The 21,629-nt window shown below is 51.5% G+C and overlaps 1 protein-coding gene across 2 annotated transcripts in view; it reads left to right on the forward strand.

Annotated features, from left to right (window-relative positions):
• Nucleotides 1-21,629, forward strand: part of LOC140388192 (chloride anion exchanger-like) — a 226,603-nt gene that overhangs the window by 73,296 nt on the left and 131,678 nt on the right. For both annotated transcript variants that reach the window (XM_072471963.1, XM_072471964.1), the window contains exons 9-10: nt 7,977-8,090; nt 20,109-20,186. In XM_072471963.1, the coding sequence (XP_072328064.1) occupies nt 7,977-8,090; nt 20,109-20,186 (192 nt within the window). The remainder of the gene's footprint in view (nt 1-7,976; nt 8,091-20,108; nt 20,187-21,629) is intronic.

Here is a 21,629-nt window from a genome sequence, read left to right on the forward strand (position 1 = left end):
GCCTTCAAGCAGGAGCTGCCGTATGTGCAACCATTCACACTATGGCTGCCACCAGAAGTCCACCATCATTTCAATGTCGTGGTTTATCCATGGCCAATAAACTGCATCCCTGGCTCTATGCTTGCACTTTTCCATTCCCAAGTGCCCTTCATGGAGTTTTGATAGGAGTATTAACTTTAATGCCTTTGGGATCACAATTTGTTGTTTCTGCAAAAATCCATTCACATCACTTAATTTTGCTCGTACATTGTAAAAAATTGAGCAGGAACCTTGGGGCCATCCGTCGTGGAGATATCTCCTCACCTTCTGCAAGACAGTGGGTGGGATTCTCCGACCCCCCACCGGGTCGGAGAATCGCCGGGGGGCGGCGTAAATCCCGCCCCCACCGGCCGCTGAATTCTCTGGCACTGAAAATTCGGCGGGGGGGAGGAATCGCGCCGCACCGGTCGGCCCCCCCCCCCCCCCCAAGCGATTCTCCGGCCCGGGATGGGCCGAAGTCCCACTGCTGTCATGCCAGTCCCGCCAAGGTGAATCAAACCACCTACCTTACCGGCGAGACTGACGGCACGGGCGGGCTCCGAGGTCTTGCGGGGCGATCTGGCCCCGGGGGGTGCCCCCACAGTGGCCTGGCCCGCGATCGGGGCCCACCGATCCGCGGGTGGGCCTGTGCCGTGGGGGCACTCTTTTCCTTCCGCCTCGGCCACAGCCTCCGCGATGGCCGATGCAGAAGTGACCCCCCTATGCGCATGCGCGGGGATGACGTCTGCAGCTGCTGACTCTCTCTCGCATGCACGGAGATCCGCCTCGACTGGCATGGCGCCAAAGGCTCTCCAAATGAGATTGTTGACGTAAAGTTGCCCCTTAGTCTGTCTGATTTCCAGTCCAATATATTTAAATGCACCTGAAGCGTGACTTCCAACCCTGAATTCTTTCCTCAACCTAGAGCTTACAATAGCTTCGAAATCACTAGTCCCACCCCACAAAACATCATCGACATGCATCATAAAAATACCAGAAAGATTTCCATTATGGTGCCAGTAAAACATTGCTGGATCTGCTTTCAACTGTCAACAGCCTTACTTCAACAAAACTGACCTTACTCTAGACGCATCATTTAATCCATATACACATTTGTTCAACTTCCAGAGTACCCCTTCTGTGTTAGCTGCCTCTTTAGGAGGGCGGAGAAAAATGTCTCTCTGAAGCTGATGCCCCTGTAAAAAGACAGCTTTTATATCTATAGATTTGCATTTCCGTGCCTTTGTGGCTAGCAGAGCCAAGAAGATCTTTAAAATAACCTTTCCTGCTGCAGGTGAATTTACCCTTAAATCCTTCTAAGTTTTCTTCAAATCCCCTTGCCATAAGCCTGGCCTTTGCATCTGGAAGAACCTTCTCCATGCAAATCCATCTGTGGGATGGAGCTCTTTGTCCCCTATCCGGTACTTCCGTGTATACCCCAAATTCACTCCAACTGTATACCCCAAATTCACTCCAACTATGCAGTTCTTGCTGTTTGGCATCTTTGATAACTTTTACATCTAATTTATTGGAGGCCTTCAAAATCTCACGTGCATGTGGACTTCTACTCCTAGTAGCATTCATAGTCTTACCCATGTTCCCAAGTCTTGACAAACTACGTTCCCTATCCCGCCTGGTAGCTCGTTCTGTACTGCTGCTGCTTGATCTTTCCCTTCTGCTGTGGGATGTCCTCTCAATAGTTCTCAACCTTTTCCTGTGAACCTGTTCACTATCCGATATACTATCTGAACTGGCACTGCGTTTCTGTGCCCTCCATTTTTGAACCTTGTGTTCCCAATCCATTGTCGTTACACCCTCCCCTGTGTGCTGTACATTCAACCAGTGTTTACACGGTCCAGTGACCTTCCCTGCTCTACTAATACCATTTGCATCCTTCCAATGACTAGACCCTTCAGGCAAGTATGTCACTTTTGTACTAACTATTGGCAGTTGTCCTTTTGGAAAAATGACCTGTTCTAATTCATCAGAAGTATTGTGTTCCTCTACAGAAACTCTGTCCATATCAGTTAACTGGTCCTCATAGTTCTATAACATGTGCGTACCAGATGACCCTGGTTCCTTATCATGTCCGTCTGCTCGGTCTAAACTTGAAAATTTGTAATCTGTACCTATTATCCTTGATGAATATACCCTAACAGTCTGATTGCCATGTTTGCCATCTATGCCTACGATCTTCCCTGGGCCTTTCCATTCATTAATATTGTCTCTGTTATAGTATACTATGTCTCCTTGCTGAAAAACGGTATTTGATGGCCGTACATTATGCCTTAAAGCTCTGCGAATTCTTTCAGAGATTTCTGCTTCCAAAAAAGCTTTTCTCCTGCTATGTTATGCATTTAAATGCTCAGCAAAGGCAGAGCTAATTGTAGTCCCTTCCCAAGCTGGAGGCTGGTCATCCAAAATGGATGGAATTTTAGGATTTCTACCAAACACTAATTGATAGGGAATATAGCCCCCAACCATCTGCAACAAATTCTTTGCATGTACCGCCCATGCTAAGGCTGAATTTAACTTGCAATCTGGTCCATCTGCCAAAGTTTTCCAGAGCATGTCATCTATTACAGCATGGTTTCTTTCACGCACACCATTACTAAATGGGCTTTCCACAGCCATATTCATAACTGTGATATTTATGTTTTCACATATATCCCTAAACTCATCATTAGCAAATTCTCCCCCATTGTCCATAAGGAATTTTGCCGTTGGGCCCATTCCTGTCCCTATCCATTTTTCCACAGATCGGATCCAGGGTTACTCTCTTTTCTTTACTTCGTACAATGGTTAACTGACTAAATCTGGTTGCTAAATCTACAAAATGCAAAACAAATATATTGTTAGCTTTACCCCAGTTCGGCAGCATGGTGGCACAGTGGGTTAGCCCTGTTGCCTCACGGTGCCGAGGTCCCAGGTTCGATCCCGGCTCTGGGTCACTGTGCGTATGGAGTTTGCACATTTTCCCCGTGTCTGCATGGGTTTCGCCCCCACAACCCAAAAGATGTGCAGGCTAGGTAGATTGGCCACGGTAAATTGCCCCTTAATTGGAAAAAATGAATTGGGCACTCTAAATTTATTTTTTAAAAACTTTACCCCAGATCTTAAGGTCCATGGCCACAATGTCGTTAAAATCCCTGACCAAAGGTAGTGTTACCTTCTGTACTTTCTACAAACCTCACAGCGATCACTAACCTGTTTATCAGCTTAGTATAGTCTTCATCCCTTACCTTCATCTAGGGTTGTAATCTTGGGATTACTCCCTGTGCCACGTGCCAGTGAGGCTAGAAATAGGAAGGTAGAGCAGCTAAACACGTGGCTAAACAGCTGGTGTAGGAGGGAGGGTTCCTGTTATCTGGACCACTGGGTGCTCTTCCGGAGCAGGTGTGATCTATATAAGAAGGACGGGTTGCATCTAAACTGGAGAGGCATACATATCCTGGCCGCGAGGTTTGTAGTGTCACACGGGACTCCTCTATCTTTGGGCAAAGATGTTGACTATCTACTTTATCTATGCTCCTCATTATTTTATAGACCTCCATAAGATCACCCCTAAGCCTTCTACGCTCCAGGGAAAAATGTCCCAGCCTATCCAGCCTCTCCTTTTAACTTAGGCCATCAAGTTCTGGTAGCATCCTCGTAAATCTCTTCTGCACTCTTTCTAGTTTAACAATATCCTTATTATAATAGGTAGCATTACTGAAAGCAAAAGTGAGGGTCCTGGCAACTTCTCAGCGATAATACTGGAGATGAGCACTCCAGAACTAGCCACGCCCCTCACCAAGTTGTACCTGTACAGCTGTCATCCACTGGCAATGTAGAAAATTGATCAAGTTTTGTTAAACTTCTTCCAGCCAGTTGGTGAAGGAAAAGATGTGGGCTGGGATTCTCCGAACTCCCGGCCAAGTGTTGACGCTGGCGTAAACACCGGAGTGTCCTGGCCCAGCAATTCAGCAGCACTCAGGGCCAGCATGGCGCTGGAGTGCTCCACGCTGTTCTGGTGCCGATACGCAGCCCTGCATTGCAGGCACAGGTCCTCGCATGCGCGCGACGGCTGTCTCCGCGACGGCGCAGGCGCGCGACGGCTGTCTCCGCGACGGCGCATGCTCGTGGTGGCCGTTTCCGCACCAGTGCCGTGCAACATGGCGGAGCCCTACAGTGGTCCTACGCGGCCCTGCATTGCAAGCGCGGGTCCTTGCATGCGCGCGTCGGCTGTCTCCGCGACGGCGAATTTGCGCGACAGCTGTCTCCGCACTGGTGCATGCGCGTGGTGGCCGTTTCCGCACCGGTGCCGTGCAACATGGCAGAGCCCTACAGTGGTCCCACGCGGAAGCAGGTAGGTCCCCTCCAGATCGCAGGCACCCACTGATCAGTTGCCCTCGATCGCAGGCCTGGACAATGTGGAGACCCCCCCCGGAGTCTGATCCCGCCACCCCCCCACCAGGACGGCCGCGGGTCCGAGCTCCCACCATGTGTTACCAGGTTGGAACCATGCCGGCGGAACTCGGCGGGAATTCAGACGGTCGACCGCGGAGAATCGCTGCAGGGGCCTTTTTCAGCGGCGGGAATTTCCCGCGTCACCGGCGATTCTCCGACCCGGCGCGGGCTCGGAGAATCCCAGCCGTGAAGCCAATTTTTTTTCAGCTTTATATTTATTGATGACAGTAGACATGACAAATGTGTCGCTCCAAATTCTATAATGAAGCATGTGTCAAAAATTGTCTCTTTGTACTCTTATGAGTGAAAGCAAATAAACTAATTAACTGATGAACCATCCCCTAAATGAGCACCTTAACAAAAGCACAAAACTTTAAAGAAACTTAAGAAAATTAACTGAAAATAATATTGGTGATACACTGCAGGCCCTGCAGCTTCCACCGTTCTTGGAAGGCCTCAATTGTAGCAAGGGATGCTGTTGCTCCCTCTCCAAGAAGCCTGTGTGCAGACGGAACCATGAAAGAGGCCGGCAGGTGGGTCGAACAACTCCCTTAACTACCTGGTGCCTGGACCTATTTATGGTCAGCTTGGCCAGGCCCAGAGGCAGACCCACAAGCAGATCCTCCACCCTGTCTGTCCCCCTCCACAACAGGTGGCCAAAGTTCAGGAGTGTGGCGTTAGAGTGCAACCAAAAAGGGCAGCACAGTGCTCACAGCATCAGGGACCCGGGTTCAATTCCAGCCTTGGGTCACTGTGTGGAGTTTGCACGTTCTCCCTGTGTCTGTGTGGGTTTCCTCCGGTTTCCTCCCACAGTCCAAAGATGTGCAGGTCAGGTGGATTGGCCATGCTAAATTGCCCCTCAGTGTCCAGGGATGTGCAGGTTAGGTTGTGGGGTTACAGGGATGGGGCGGGGTGGACGGTGGAGTGTAAATGGGTACCTCATTTGAAGGGTCGGTGCAGGGTCGGTTGGCCGAATGGCCTGCTTCTGCACTGTAGTGATTCTATGAAAACCTGAGGAGAAGTCCCCTTGGGTAATGAAACGGGCTGTAATCTCTCAAATTCTCTGTCAAAGTGGACTCCTCAAGGTTGCAGAAAATACAGGGAGCTTGGGAGCCACCTTTTTTACAAGGGACTGTTGTGTGCGACACCCTCACACTGGGGGTCTCCACCATCTCCAGACAGCAGGGTGGCATGCCATGGTGTGTCTGGACAGCCATGGAGGTGAGGACCATTGTGCAACATGAACCCGTACAGGAAATCTCACGGCACAGAGTAGAATGGCAGTGGGGAATTTCCATAAGACGTCTCAAATTCTGGAGGGAGGTTTCGGAACATGAGGCCGATATGAAATTCCATCTGAATCAGGCATCAGTTCAGATGGGGGTTCACTGCACATTTGAGCCAACTTCACCACTGTGAGTGCAGTCTGGCAGAGCACCATGGGTTTAAGGGTCTGAATGGCTTTGGCCACAAGCTGGAAATCCATAGATATATTCTATGTTCCAGACTTTGATCAGTTTCTTGCAAAAGACAAGAAGTTACTACAAGGAGGCACAGAGACCTTGCGAACCCACGCACCAGTCCCTTAAAGATCTTGCAGTCTTTTTACTTCTTCACTCCTCCACTTTGCCAGCATAAACCTGAGCACCAAACTGTTTATTGCATTTAGAATACTGCAAAGGCTATGCGCCATGACAATATCCTGGCAATAGTACTGAAGACTTGTGCTTCAGAACTGGCCACACCCGAGCCAAGCTGTTCCAGTACAGCTACAACATGTCTGGCATGTCCCCAGAAATGTGGAAAATTGCCCAGGTGTATCCTGTACACTAGAAACAGGACAAATCCAATCTAGCCAATTAAACAGTACAGCCCAGTACAGGCCCTTCGGCCCACGATGTTATGCCGACCACTTATCCTAATCTAAGATATAGAACATAGAACAGTACACAGCCATATCAACTCTCCATCATCAGCAAAGTGATGGAAGGAGTCATCAACAGTGCTATCAAGTGGCACTTACTCAGCAATAACCTGCTCACAGACGCTCAGTTTGGGTTCCGCCTGGGCCACCCAGCTCCAAACCTCATTACAACCTTGGTTCAAACATGGATAAAAGAGCTGAATGCCAGAGGTGAGGTTAGAGTGACTGGCCTTGACATCAAGGCAGCATTTGACCGAGTGTGGTATCAAGGAGCCCTAGCAAAACTGGAGTCAGTGGGATACAAGAGGAAAACTCTCCATTGGTTGGAGTCAAATCTGGCACAAAGGAAGATGGTTGTGGTGGTTGGAGGTCAATCTCCAGGACATCACTGCAGGAGTTCCACAAGGTAGGAGCCAATCTGGAGGAATTGGTGGCATGGTGGACTCCTAATCTCGTGCCCCAAGGTAATATTCTGGGGACCCAGATGAGAATTCCACCATGGCACGGGTTAGAATTCCACCAAGGCAGGTGATGAAATTGAAATCATAAAAATCGCTATTAAAAGTCTAATTATGACCATGAAACCATTGTTGATTGGCATTCAAAACCCATTTGGAATGTGTAACAAATGCTGGGCCACATCCCATGAATTGAGCCCATGGCCTCACTGAAAGATTTCCTCAGGGGAGGTCGAAGGTTGAATCATCTTCATTTGCTTCATCAATGACCTCCGGTCCATAATCAGGCCAGAAGTGAGGATAATTGCACAATTTATGACTCCTCGAGTACATATCCAGATGCAGCAAGACATGGGTAGCGTTGGCCTGATAAGTAACAAATAACATTTTTGGAACACAAGTGAATTTAATTGTCGCTTCTGACATTTAAGACCATTGCTGAATCCCCTACATCCTGGGGTTATCATTGACCAGAAACTGAACTGGACTAAATACTGTAGTTACAGGAGCAGCTCAGAGACTGAATTCTGTGGAAAGTAACTCACTTCCTGCCTTCCCATAGCCTGTGAACCATATCAAGGCACAAATGTGTTGGAATAATTACTTGCATGAGTGCAGCTCCAACAATACTCCAGATGCTAACCAGAATAAAGCAGCCTGCTCGATTGCACCGCACCTTAACTTTCCACTCTTTCCACCACTGGCACATATGGTAGCCATGTGTACCATCTACAAGATGCTGTGCAACATCTTTCCAAGGCTCCTTCAACAACACCTTCCAAACCCATGACCTCTGCCACCTTAAAGGACAGAAGACACATGGGAACATCACCCTCTGGAAGTTCCCCTCCAAGCCACTCACCATATATTGCCGTTCCTTCACTTGCTGAGTCAAAATCCTGGAACTTCCTGTCATACATTATGGGTGCACCTATACCAGATGGACTGCATAGTTCATGAACAGGGCTCACCATCCACTTTTTCAGGACTAGGCAATAAGAGCTCACCTTGCCAGTGTAGCCCACACTCAGTGAATGAAAAAAAAGGAAACTAGTATGGAGAAATGGGAAGTGTAGAATCACCAAATATTGTAAAGTATGTATGAATGTTTGCTGTTTTCTGAACAGGAATTAGTGGCTTTTGGAATCAGTAATATGTTTTGTGGAGCATTTCGTGGCTTTGCTGGAAGCACGGCACTGTCTCGAACCGCTGTTCAAGAAAGCACAGGAGGTAAAACACAGGTACGGTATTTAAAGTTTAGTAAGTTGTTATTAATCACCCGACCTGTACTATCCTGGGTGAGCTGACAGAACGTTTTAGAGGAATACAGCACACATGGGCAGCACGGTAGCACAGTGGTTAGCACTGTTGCTTCACAGTGCCAGGGTCCCAGGTTCGATTCCCAGCTTGGGTCACTGTCTGTGCGGAGTCTGCACGTTCTCCCCGTGTCTGCGTGGGTTTCCTCCCACAAGTCCCTAAGGATGTGCTTGTTAGGTGAATTGGACATTCTGAATTCTCCCTCAGTGCACCCGAACAGGCGCTTGAGTATGATGACTAGGGGTTTTTCACAGTAACTTCATTGTAGTGTTAATGTAAGCCTACATTTCACAATAAATGATTATTATATATCATTAAGACCCAATACCATCAGATCATTTGAATTATTGAAATCATCTTTTACCCACAATACTATGCAAATGCTTTTAATTTCAAGCTCAAGTCAGTTTTCAAATTCTAAATTTGATTTTGTTTGTGCGAATAGAGTATCTTTAATTGAGTGAAGTTGAAATCTGTGGAATTAATTTAAAAACTGAGTGTGGACAGCACAGTGGCACAGTGGTTAGCACTGCTGCCTCACAGTGCAGGGGACCGAGGTTCAATTCCGCCCCTGTGTGGAGTTTGCACTTTCTCCCTGTGTCTGCATGGATTTTCCGGGTGCTCTGGTTTCCTCCCACAGTCGAAAGATGTGTAGGTTAGGTGGATTGGCCATGCTACATTGCCCCTAAGTGTCCAAAAATGGATGTGTAAGTTAAGTTAACTGGATATTGGGATCTCGCGGGGCAGTGAGCTTGATGGAGCACTCTTCAGACAATTGGTGCAGACTTGATGGGCTGAATGGCCTCCTTCTGCACTGTAAAGATTCTATGATATAAAACTCATTGATGTAAAACTGTATATTACAGATATTTCCGCTCTGGTTTGTAATGATTGTTACTTTCATCTCTTACACCATTGGGAGAATAAGTAAGGAGAAAGACTAAAACATTGATAAAATAATTTGCCATCAACTGCTATTTACCATCATGCATAAAATCATCTTTCCAGGCTGTTGGGTCTCAGCCCACAATGCGTGACTCTTCCACCTGAACCATCAAGGTCACGGTGGCATTCAATTTTTATGTCTCCAGGTTATTCCAGGAATTAACTGTGGACCTGGATGTCACCTCTTCACAAATCAGGGGCGAAATTCTCCGTTATCGGCGGAAACTCCGCCGATCGGCGCAAAAAACGGCGCAAATCCCACTTGCGTCACGTCATAAAAATGGGCCGATAGTCTGCGGCCCGAAATGGGCTAGCAGCGACGTAACGGGATCCGCGCTTGCGCAGTGGTTCACGCCGTGCAGCGTCATACGCGCTGCACGGCGTGACGGCTCATAAGGCCGCGCAGCTCCCCCCCCACCCGACCGGAACAGCCGACCGCAACACCCGACTTGATGGCTGGCCGTCGCTCAGCCCCGAGGTTCGAGTCACGCGATGTGGAGGCGCTCCTGGATGCGGTGGAGCAGAGGAGGGACGCCCTGTATCCCGGGCACGGCCGCAGAGTTGCCCCACGCCACAGCCGGCGTCTGTGGAGGGAGGTGGCAGAGGCCGTCACCGCTGTGGCCCTGACACCACGGACAGGCACCCAGTGCCACAAGAAGGTGAACGACCTCGTCAGAGCAGGCAGGGTGAGCGTCCCCCATATCCCCCATATCCCCTCTCCCCCAAATCCCCCCCTCCCCCATATCCCCCATATCCCCCCTCCCCCATATCCCCCATATTCCCCCCTCCCCCATATCCCCCCCTCCCCCATATCCCCCATATTCCCCCCTCCCCCATATCCCCATATCCCCCCTCCCCCATATCCCCCCTCCCCCATATCCCCCCCTCCCACATATCCACCCTCCCCCATATCCCCCCTCCCCCATATCCCCCATATCCCCCCTCCCCCATATCCCCCCCTCCCCTATATCCCCCCTCCCCCATATCCCCCATATTCCCCCCTCCCCCATATCCCCCCTCCCCCATATCCCCCCTCCCCCATATCCCCCATATCCCCCCTCCCCCATATCCCCCCTCCCACATATCCCCCATATCCCCCCTCCCCCATATCCCCCATATCCCCCCTCCCCCATATCCCCCCTCCCCCATATCCCCCATATCCCCAAGTGAATCCAGCCCTAACCTTAACCTCTGCAATGCACGCGCAACCGATGGCGTGCATTCATATACCTGCCTAACACTGTTGCCTTTTACCCCTGCCACCACCCCCCCCCCCCCCCCCCCCAGGAGAAGCGCGCACACAACAATAGGGAGCATGTGAGGACTGGAGGAGGGCCCGCTGATGAGAGGCCACTGACCGTACACGAGGAAAGGGCCCTGGAACTGGCTGGCGGACCTGACGACCGGGAGGTTGCTGATGCAGAGGTCGGGGCCCCACGAGCAAGTGAGCCACCAACAGCCCGTCCCCATATCCCCCCTCCCCTATATCCCCCTCTCCCGTATCACCTGATCACTGCCTGATGTCTAACCATGCATGCTTCATTGTGTATCGCAGGACCAAACGTCCAGGCACCCATCCCCGCAGATGCAGACCGCCCGCAGGATGCCCCTCGGAGACCACGGGAGACGGAGAGACCCGAACCCTCCAGCATGCGACGCCCGCAGGATGCCCCTCGGAGACCACGGGAGACGGAGAGACCCGAACCCTCCAGCATGCGACGCCCGCAGGATGCCCCTCGGAGACCACGGGAGACGGAGAGACCCGAACCCTCCAGCATGCGACGCCCGCAGGATGCCCCTCGGAGACCACGGGAGACGGAGAGACCTGGAGCAACAGGGAGACGACACCCCCGTCACGTGCGGGAGCGACCACCCAGCGATGAGGGGGGCAGCCACAGGCCCCCGTCACATCCGAGCCAGGACACCACTACCCAGGACACCACTATCCAGGACACCCCTACCCGGGACACCACTACCCAGGACACCCCTACCCGGGACAGCACTACCCGGGACAGCACTACCCAGGACACCCCTACCCGGGAAGACGAAATACCGGACAGTGACTCAGAGTGGATGGGTGGAGACGAACCCCCACCCCAAAGTGCCATGGACTCAGAGTGGGACGAAGAGCACGACACAACGCCACTGCTGTCACCAACACCCTCCACCATCGCAGAAACACTCACCACGGTTGGGCACTTTAGTGATGAGGCGTCTGGTACACTCACTGGTGCGCACAACACAGCCGTCCCGGTACAGCAGGTGGAGGTAGGAGCAGCAGAGGGACCGGGCGGTCGGAGGGCAGCCCAGGCCAAGCGAACATCTGCCGCCCAGATGGATCCCGGGTTCCTGCAGTTACCACACCCACACATAGATCCGATGCAACCACCGACACGGAGACGAGCGAATAGGGTGACGGGTGGCTTGCGGCGGCTGCGGTCGCAGGTGGAGGAGTCCACCCGCGTCCAGGAGCTGGGAGTGGTCCCGGTCATGCGTGCCACCCAGGCTGACACCGCACGGGTGGCGTCCGCGGTGGAGGCAATGGGTGCGACGGTGTCAGACATGGGGAACGGTTTGCGAGGCCTGGGGCCTTCCGTGCAGGCGGCGTCTGTGGCCCAGGAAATGGCTGCCCTCTCACAGGAGGCCATGAGCCAGTGCCAGCGCCAGATGGCAGAGGCGCTCAACGCCATAGCCCAGTCTCAGCAGGCCATGGCCCAGTCTCAGCAGGCCATAGCCCAGTCTCTGCAGGCCATGGCCCAGTCTCTGCAGGCCATGGCCCAGTCTCAGCAGGCCATCGCTGAGGGCATCGGCGCCAGTGGCCATGTGCGAGCTGGCGTCGCACTGTCGCAGACAGGGTTCGACAACCCCCTGGGCTCCATGGCTGCAAACCTGCAGACCCCTGTCGATACCAGCACGGGCCTCCAGGACTGGCAGCGCCAGATGTCGGGGGCGCGTCGGATGGCCAGTCCGTTCGCATCCCCCACCCATGTAGAGGCCTGGGGGCCATCGGGCACCCCGAGGGAGGAGGAGGTGGTGTGGTCCATCCCGGCTCCCTCTGTAGGGGAGGTCCCGGTACACCGCGACACCTCGGACTCCCCCCCTTCCGTCCCAGGTGCATCGGGTGGGCAACGGGCAGGACAGGCTGGCAGCTCGCCATCCCAGTCGCCCGGGCCGCAGCCTGGCCCATCTAGGCCAGGACGCCCCAGGAAACGGCCGCCAAAGGGATCCAGTGTCAGAGGGCAGGAATCACAGGAGTCCACCTCCAGTTCTGCTGTACCGTCTGGGGAACCACGTAGACGTAGTCAAAGGGCCCGTAAGGCCAAACAATTAGACACTGAGTAAGTTGGCACGGGTGCAGGGCACAGATGAGTTTTAGGCGCTAGGGCACGTGCATGAACTCCTTTGGTTATTAAAGTCAATGTTACACCTACCGAAGCTGCCTTTATGCTCTGTCCAAAGTGTGCGGGGGTGTCATGTACGTTGAGCGCAAGTGTGTGTGTGAGGGGTGGTCTTACCTCAGCCCCAGGTGAGTCTGCCCCCTTCCCCCTGGGCCGCCATCAACATCCCCCGGGCAGAGGACGGGACCGTGCGCTGCAGTATCACAGCCGCATGCAGGGATGGTCCGGGTGGATGGTGGTACTGTGGCCATGGGTCAGACATAGTCCAACGATGTAGAGCCAGGAGCTCATCGGAGGCGGGCTGTCATCATTCTCCATGGCCTGCGATAGACACGCGTCCACCCGCAACTGGGTGAGCCCGGCCCGTTGTGCCGCCGGTGGATCGGCAATTGGGAGTGGGGGGGTGGTGTGCATGCGGGTGGGGTGTGTGGGGTTGGGGAGGGGGGTGATGGTGCTGGGTGGATGGATGGGTGGGGGGTGTGGGTGGTCGGCTGTTGTCATGGTGTGCGGTCTGTGGCCATACTACCCGATTCCCACGCCCATCTAGTCAGTGAAGCGGGCGTCTATCAGTCTGTCCCGTGCCCGCTGGGCCAGCCGGTAACGGTGGACAGCCACCCGTCTGTGTCTACCCCGTCTGCCCTGACCATTGCCCCCATCCCCCTCATCTGGGGAGGACTGGGCCTCTTCCTGCTGCTCCTCCACTCCGCCCTCCTCTGCCTGCGGCACATCGCCCCTCTGCTGGGCTATGTTGTGCAGGACGCAGCACACCACAATGATGCGGCCGACCCTATCTGACCGATACTGGAGGGCGCCCCCAGAGAGGTCCAGGCACCTGAAACGCATCTTCAGCACGCCAAAGCACCTCTCGATCACTCCCCTTGTCGCTACATGGGCATCATTGTAGCGGTTCTCCGCCTCATTGCGTGGCCTCCGTATAGGCGTCATCAGCCACGATCGCAATGGGTAGCCCCTGTCGCCCAGCAACCAGCCCCTCAGCCGGGGATGGCGTCCCTCGTACATGCCGGGGATGGATGACCGCGACAACACGAATGAGTCGTGTACACTGCCTGGGTAACGGGCGCAGACGTGCAGGATCATCATGCGGTGGTCGCAGACCACCTGTACGTTCATCGAATAGGTCCCCTTCCTATTAGTGAACACGGCCCTGTTATCTGCAGGTGGCCGCACGGCGACGTGCATCCCATCGATCGCGCCCTGGACCATGGGGAACCCGGCAATGGCAGAGAAGCCCACGGCCCGGGCATCTTGGCTGGCCCGGTCCACGGGGAAGCGGATGTAGCGGTGCGCCATGGCATAAAGGGCATCTGTCACTGCCCGGATGCACCGATGCACCGATGTCTGCGATATGCCGGACAGGTCCCCACTCGGTGCCTGGAATGACCCCGTTGCATAAAAGTTCAGGGCCACCGTAACCTTGACGGACACGGGGAGAGGGTGTCCCCCGCCAGTGCCACGCGGTGACAGGTGTGCCAGCAGGTGGCAGATGTGTGCCACGGTTTCCCGGCTCATCCGGAGTCTCCTCCTGCATTCCCGGTCCGTGAGGTCCTGGTATGACTGCCGGGGCCGGTACACACGGGGCGCCCTCGGGTGCCTCCGTTGCCGTGGGGCCGCGACGTCCTCCTCCCCCTCCTCGTCCTGTCGGTCAGGTGTCCCTCCAGCCTGGGCGGCTGCCGCCTGCCCCTCTGCGGCAGCCTGCGCCGCCTCTCTGGCACGCTCCTCCTCCTCCTCCTCCTCCTCCTCCTCCTCATCCAGGGCAACATAGACATGAGCGGCTGCCACCACGGCGGCCAACATCGCTGGATGATCTGAAAACATGACGACCTGGTGGGGGGGAGGGGAACGACGACATGTCATCATTGCCCATATCCCCTCCTCCCCCCAGCCAGGTGGCATGGACCGCATGGGTCCAACTGTTGGAGGCTGGCACCTGGCCAGGTGGACCAACTCATTTGCCCTCCCATCACCCACCCCGGCACGGACCCCCCCCCGCCCCAACCTCCACCCCAGCACGGACCCCCCCCCAACCTCCACCCCGGCACGGACCCCCTCCCCAACCCCCAACCTCCACCCCAGCACGGACCCCCCCCCCCCAACCTCCACCCCGGCACGGACCCCCTCCACAACCCCCAACCTCCACCCCGGCACGGACCCCCTCCACAACCCCCAACCTCCACCCCGGCACGGACCCCCTCCCCAACCCCCAACCTCCACCCCAGCACGGACCCCCCCCCCCCAACCTCCACCCCGGCACGGACCCCCTCCACAACCCCCAACCTCCACCCCGGCACGGACCCCCTCCACAACCTCCACCCCGGCACGGACCCCCTCCCGGCACTCCCCCGGAGCCCAGCCTACTCTAACCACCCCCCCCCCCCCCGCCGCACACACACACAAGCCGAGACACACCTCTTCTCAGGCAATCAGTCTGCGGCCACGCCATTTCCTGCCCAGAGCCAACCCCCCAGGCCGTCACTCACCTCCTCGCTGGTCGGCGTGAGCCTGGAGCACCGGGTCACGCCGATGAAAAGGAGGTTTGATTGACGTCGACGTGAACGGTCATCACGTCGACGGGACTTCGGCCCATCCGGAAGGGAGAATATCGGCAGGCCGAAAATCGGCTGCCTTGCGCAGGCCCGTGACATTCTCCGCGGCAGCGGCGCCATTAACGCCCCGCCGACTTTTCTCCCTTCGGAGACTTCGGCGGGGGCGGGGGCGGGATTCACGGCGGCCAACGGCCATTCTCCGACCCGGCGGGGGGTCGGAGAATGACGCCCCAGGAATCTGCTCTGAATGTCCTATCTGGAGGGTGTGGGATTACATCTATTCTGAAAGAAGTGGGCTATTGTGGGCAGCGAGGGCAATGGGGGTTTGCTGCCAACAATGGGTTTTCTCAGGTTCAGAGGATCATTGATTACACACACAAAGCCATTGACAAATCCATAGAATCCCTACAGTGCAGAAAGACCATTCGGCCCAACGTGTCTGCACCGATCCTCTGAAGGAGGGCCCACTCCCCCGCCCCTATCCCTGTAAACCCGCACACTAACCTGGCCAATCCAACGAACCTGGACATCCTTCGACTGTGGAAGGAAACTGGAGCACCTGGAGGAAACGCACGCAGACACAGGGTGAAGGTACAAACTCCACACAAATAGTCACCCAGATCCCTTGTACTATGAGGTAGCAGTGCTAACCAATGTACCACCGTGCTGCTCACAGCTATGAACTGGCCAGCCAGATTCCTGAACAGGAAAGGATATCACTCACTGAATGTGCAGTTTGTCTCTGGCCACAGCATGTGCATCTTACAGGGCTGTACTTGGTTCTTGAGCAGCTTGGTTCTGACCTAGGACATTAGACAATGCCAACACCAGCATGCCCTCATGTACCATCTCCTCAGCAAAACAGCACTTTTAAAAAGGCACTTTGTTATTAAATCCCACCTGCAGGCTGATCAAGCGTCAAATTCACCTATCGTCCAATGAGGGCCTTTGCATTTAAAAATCTCATTATATCGCTGACATAAATGCAACAAAGAGACAGGATCTGGAAATATTCTCCAGATGCAATAATAGAATCTTACAACATAGAAATCTATGCCTGCTCTTTGGTAGAATTAACGCTGTAAATCTTTCCCTTTCAAGAATTAATCCACTTTCCTTTAACATAGAAATATACATAGAAAATAGAAACAGGTGGAGGCCATTCGGCCCTTTGAGCCTGCTTCGCCGTTCATTATGATCATGACTGATAAATACCCTGATCCGGCCTCCCCTATCCCCAATCCCCACCCCCACCCATATCCCTTGGTCCCTTTAGCCCCAAGAGCTATATCTAATTCCTTCTTGAAATTACACACATTTTGGTCTTAACTCCATTCTGTGGTAGTGAACTCCTCAGATTCACCATTCTCAGGGCCATGAAATTTCTCCTCACCTCCGTCATAAAAAGATTGACCCTTGTCCTCAAACTATGATCCTCAGTTCTGGACTCCCCCACCATCAGGAACATTCTTTCTGAATTTACCATACCTAATCCTGTTAGAATTTTGTAAGTTTCTATGAGATTCCCTCTCACTCTTCTAAACATCAATGAATATAATCCTAGCCGATTTAATCTCTCCTCATATGACAGTCCCGCAATCTCAGGAATGACCTGGTAGACCTTCGCTGCACTCCCTCCATAGCATGAACATCCTTCCTCAGATAAGGACACCAAAACTGCACACAATACTCCAGGTGTGGCCTCACCAATGCCCTGTACAATGGCAATAAAACATCTCTGTTCCTACACTCAAATCCTCTTGCTATGAAGGTCAGCATATCATTTGCCTTCTTTATTGCCTGCTGTACCTACGAGCTTACTTTCAGCAACTGACGTACGAGGACACCAAGGTCTCACTGAGTATCCACTTCTCTCAATTTACACCAATTCAAATAATAATCTGCCTCCCTATTTTTGCTACCAAAGTGGATAACCTCACATTTATCCACATTATACTGCATCTGCCATGCCTATGCCCACTCACTAAGTTATTATTGATTCGCCATCCATCATCTTTTCAAGTTCATAACCACTCGCGTCATAAAAAAAAAATCATCCTCATCTTCTACCCCAGATTTCTTGACTTTTGAAAAAAAAAATCTATATCTAAGACACACAGTGATTTGACCTCGACAGCCTTCTGCGGCAAAGAGTTCCACAGATTCACCACCCTCTGGCTGAAGAAATTCTTCCTCATCTCTGTTTTAAAAGATCGTCTCCTTAGTCTGAGATTGTGTCCTCTGGTTCTAGTTTTTCCTACAAGCGGAAACATCCTTTCCATGTCCACTCTATCCAGGCCTCGCAGTATCCTGTAAGTTTTAATAAGATCCCCCCTCATCCTTCTAAACTCCAATGAGTACAGACCCAGAGTCCTCAACCATTCCTCATACGACAAGCTCTTCATTCCAGGTATCATCCTTGTGAACCTCCTCTGACCCTTTCCAATGCCAGCACATCCTTCCTTAGATACGGAGCCCAAAACTGCTCACAATACTCCAAATGGGGCCTGAGCCTTATATAACCTCAAAAGTGCATCCTTGGTCTTGTATTCTAGCCCCCTCGCCATGAATGCTAACATTGCATTTGTCTTCCTAACTGCTGACTGAACCTGCATGTTAACCTCGAGAATCTTGAACAAGGACTTCCAAGTCCTTCTGTGCTTCTGATTTCCTGAGCATTTACCCATTTAGAAAATAGTATATGCCTCCATTCCTCCTTCCAAAGTGCTTAACCTCACACTTTTCCACATTGTATTCCATCTGCCACTTCTTTGCCAACTCTCCTAGCCTGTCCGAGTCGTTCTGCAGCCCCCCTACTTCCTTGATACTACCTGTCCCTCTCCATATCTTTGTATAATCTGCAAACCTAGCAACAGTGCCTTCAGTTCCTTCTTCCAGATCGTTGATGTTTATTGTGAAAAATTGTGGTCCCAGTACTGACCCCTGAGGCACACCGCTAGTCACCGGCTGCCAAAAAGGGCTGAAAAATACCCCTTTATCTCCATTCTCTACCTTCTGCCAGTCAGCCGATCCTCTTTCCATGCCAGGATCTTACCCTAAACACCATGGGCTCTTAACTTATTTAACAGTCTCCATGCGGCGCCTTGTCAAAAGCCTTCTGGAAATCTAAATAAATCCCGTCCACTGGTTCTCCTTGGTCTAACTTCCTTGTTACCTCCTCAAAGAACTCTAACAGATTTGTCAGACATGACCTCCCTTTGACGAACCCAGGTTGACTCAGTCCTATTTTGTCATGCACTTCCAAGTACTCCGCGATCTCATCTTTAATAATGGACTCTAAAATCTCACCAATGACCAAAGTCAGGTTAACTGGCCTATAATTTTCTGTCTTCTGCCTCCCTCCCTTCTTAAACAGTGCTGTTACATTAGCCACTTTTCCACTTCCTGATTCAGGTGATTCCTGAAAGATCACCACCAATGCCTCCACAATCTCCTTAGCTTTCTCTTTTAGAACCCTGGGGTGTAGTCCATCCAGTCCAGGTGATTTATCCACCTTCAGACCTTTCAGTTTTCCCAGAACCTTCTCCTTAGTGATGGTCTCTGCACTCACTTCTGCCCCCTGATTCTCCTGGAGCTCTGGCATTCCACTGGTGTCTTCCACAGTGAAGACTGATACAAAGTAACTATTCAGTTCCTCTGGCATTTCTTGGTTTCCCATTATTACGTCTACAACCTCATTTTCCAGTGGTCCAATGTCTATATTTGCCTCTCTCTTACCTGTTATATATTGAAAAACTCCTCCTATCTTATTTTATATTACTAGCTAACTTACATTCATATTTCATCTTCTCCCCCTTATTGCTTTTTTAGTTGTCCTCTGCTCGCTTTTAAAGGCGTCCCAATCCTCTGGCTTCCCACTAATCCTCATTATGATCCCTTTAGCCACAGGGGCCACATCCAGCTCCGTCTTGAATATATCTAACAAACTGGCCTGAAATGCTTTCTGTGGTTTACATCAATTAAAGCTGAGAATGCCACAATTTCACAACTCTCTGAGAAAAGAAGTTCTTCCTCATCTCATTCCTGAATGGCTTACCCCTTATACTTATACTTAGAACCTCTAGTTCTTAATGTCCCCAACATTGGGAACATTTTCCCCACATCTAGACTGTTCAGTTCCATCAGGATTTTATTGTTTCTATGAGATCCCCTCTCATTCTTCTAAACTCCAGTGAGTACAAGCCCACTTGATCCAGTCTTTCTTCATATGTCAGTCCTGCCATCCCAGGAATTAGTCTGGTGAACCATCGCTGGACACCCTCGATGGCAAGAATGTCCTTCCTCAAACTAGGGGACCAAAACTGCACACAATACCCAAGTGCACAATACTGCACAATATCATTCAGAACAGTTCCTCCCTATCTATTCCATCAAATCCCTCTATTTTGAATATACAGTGGCACAGTGGGTAGCACTGCTGCCCCACAACATCAGAGTTCGACTCTGACCTTTGGTGACTGTCTGTGTGGAGTTTGCACGTTGTCCCCGAATCTGCTTGGGATTTCTCCGGCTGCTTCAGTTTCCTCCCTCAGTCCAAAGGTGTGCAGTTTAGGTGGATTAGCCATGATCAATTTCCCCTTAGTGTCCAAAAACGGATAAGTGAAGTTACTGGGTTACGGGGATAGAATGGAAACATGGGCCTAGGTAAGGTGCTCTTTCAGAAGGTCAGTGCAGACTCGATTGCCTGAATGGTCTCATTCTGCACTGTAGTGATCTTTCTATGATTCTATCTTCCTCTAATCTTTTCTGCTCTGAGGAGAACAATCCTAGCTTCTCTTCCCTCTTTCCTGGTCTCACCTCAGTAAATCTTCTCCGCACCCTCCAAGGCCTTGGTATCCTTCCTAAAAGTATGGTCAAGCATTCAGGAATTGATCAACCAGGCACTGGGTATTTGGGAACCTCACAACTATGAAATATGTTATTGCACAAATGAGGTGCTGAAAGGAGAGGGAAATAGGAAAGGGTATATAAGAGAACAGTTTTAATTGATGTAAACCATTCAATTTTGATGCAGGTTGCTAGTCTAATATCTGCCATAATGGTGATGATTGTAACATTGGCCATTGGGTTCCTGCTTGTCCCTCTACCCAAGGTAGGTAATCACATATCACTCCTTTGTCTGAGTATTCTGTACTTTAGTTATGTTCTTTTATTAACTGTTATGAACATGGCCACAGAATCATTGAAAGCTGCACATGTATTTGGTTGTTTTTCATGCACATATTACACTTCTCTATTTCAATGACAGTCAATTGTTTAACCAGATAGAAAAAAATAATACTTTGGTCTATCTTATAAAACCCATTTATTTAATTTTTGTCAATGGTCAATGAAGGGTCAGAAAGCCATTTGTTCCAAAAAATCTTGGAATTTTACAGAAGGAGGCCATTCAGCCCATCGGTTCTGTGGAGCCTCTTTGAAAGATCTGACCAATTATTTTCAAATTTGTTCTTTCCAATAAACCTGTATTTTTCCCTTCAAGTATTTTTGCCATTTATGGGATGTGGGCATCGCAGGTTAAGCCAGCATTTATTGCCCATCCTTAGTTAACCTTCAGAAGGTTGTGGTACGCTGCCTTCTTGAACCGCTGCATTCCCCGAGGGTAGGTACACTTACAATGCTGTGAGGGAGCAAGTTCCAGGATTTTGCCCCTGCATCAGCGAAGGAACGGCGATATATTTCCAAGTCAGGGTTCCAGGAGGTGGGGTTCCCAGGTATCTGTTACTCTTGTCCTTCTAGATGGAAAGAGTTGCTTGTGGGGAAATCTGCAGAAGAGCATTAGTTAAAAAAAAAATGGGGAGGGTACATGCCCAACATCTTCCCTCCAGGGTAATAGGAAAGAGTAATAAGCCCAGAGTGCCATGGATGACCAGAGACTTGCAGGATACGATGAGAAGTGAAAGAGAGCCTTTTAGCAAATACAGGGGGAGCAAATCAACGGAGGTATTAGTGGAGTACAAAAAGTGCAGGATGGAGTTTAAGAAAGCAATTAGGAGAGCAAAGAGGGTTATGAGAAAGTTCTGCTGTAAAATTGGGAAATTCCCAAGATATTCAATATAAATGGGGAGAGGATAACCACGGAAAGAGTAGGGTCCATTAGGGACAAACAGGGAAACCTGTGGGTGGAGCCAGAGGAGATTGGTATGGTTTGAACGGATACTTCATATCTCTCTTCATCCAAATGAAAGAGGAGGGAGATATAGAACTTGGGGAGAGAGACTGTGAGGTTCTTGAGCAAATTGTCATAGGCAGTGATAAGGTATTGGAGGCTTAAAAGTGGACAAATCACCAGGTCTGCATGAATTGTGTCCCAAGATGCTGTGGGAAGCAAGGGAGGGACTCTGACCCAGATTTTTAATTAACCGGGTGCTCCGGTTTCCTCCCACAGTCCAAAGATGTGCAGGTTAGGTGGATTGGCCATGCTAAATTGTCCTTGGTGTCCAAAAAAGATTAGGTGGGTTGACTGGATTATGGGGATAGTGTGGAGGTGTGGGCTTAAGTAGGGTGCTCTTTCCAAGGGCCGGTGCAGAGTCGA

This window comes from Scyliorhinus torazame, chromosome 13, assembly GCF_047496885.1.
Source record: "Scyliorhinus torazame isolate Kashiwa2021f chromosome 13, sScyTor2.1, whole genome shotgun sequence".
Classification (NCBI taxonomy): domain Eukaryota; kingdom Metazoa; phylum Chordata; class Chondrichthyes; order Carcharhiniformes; family Scyliorhinidae; genus Scyliorhinus; species Scyliorhinus torazame.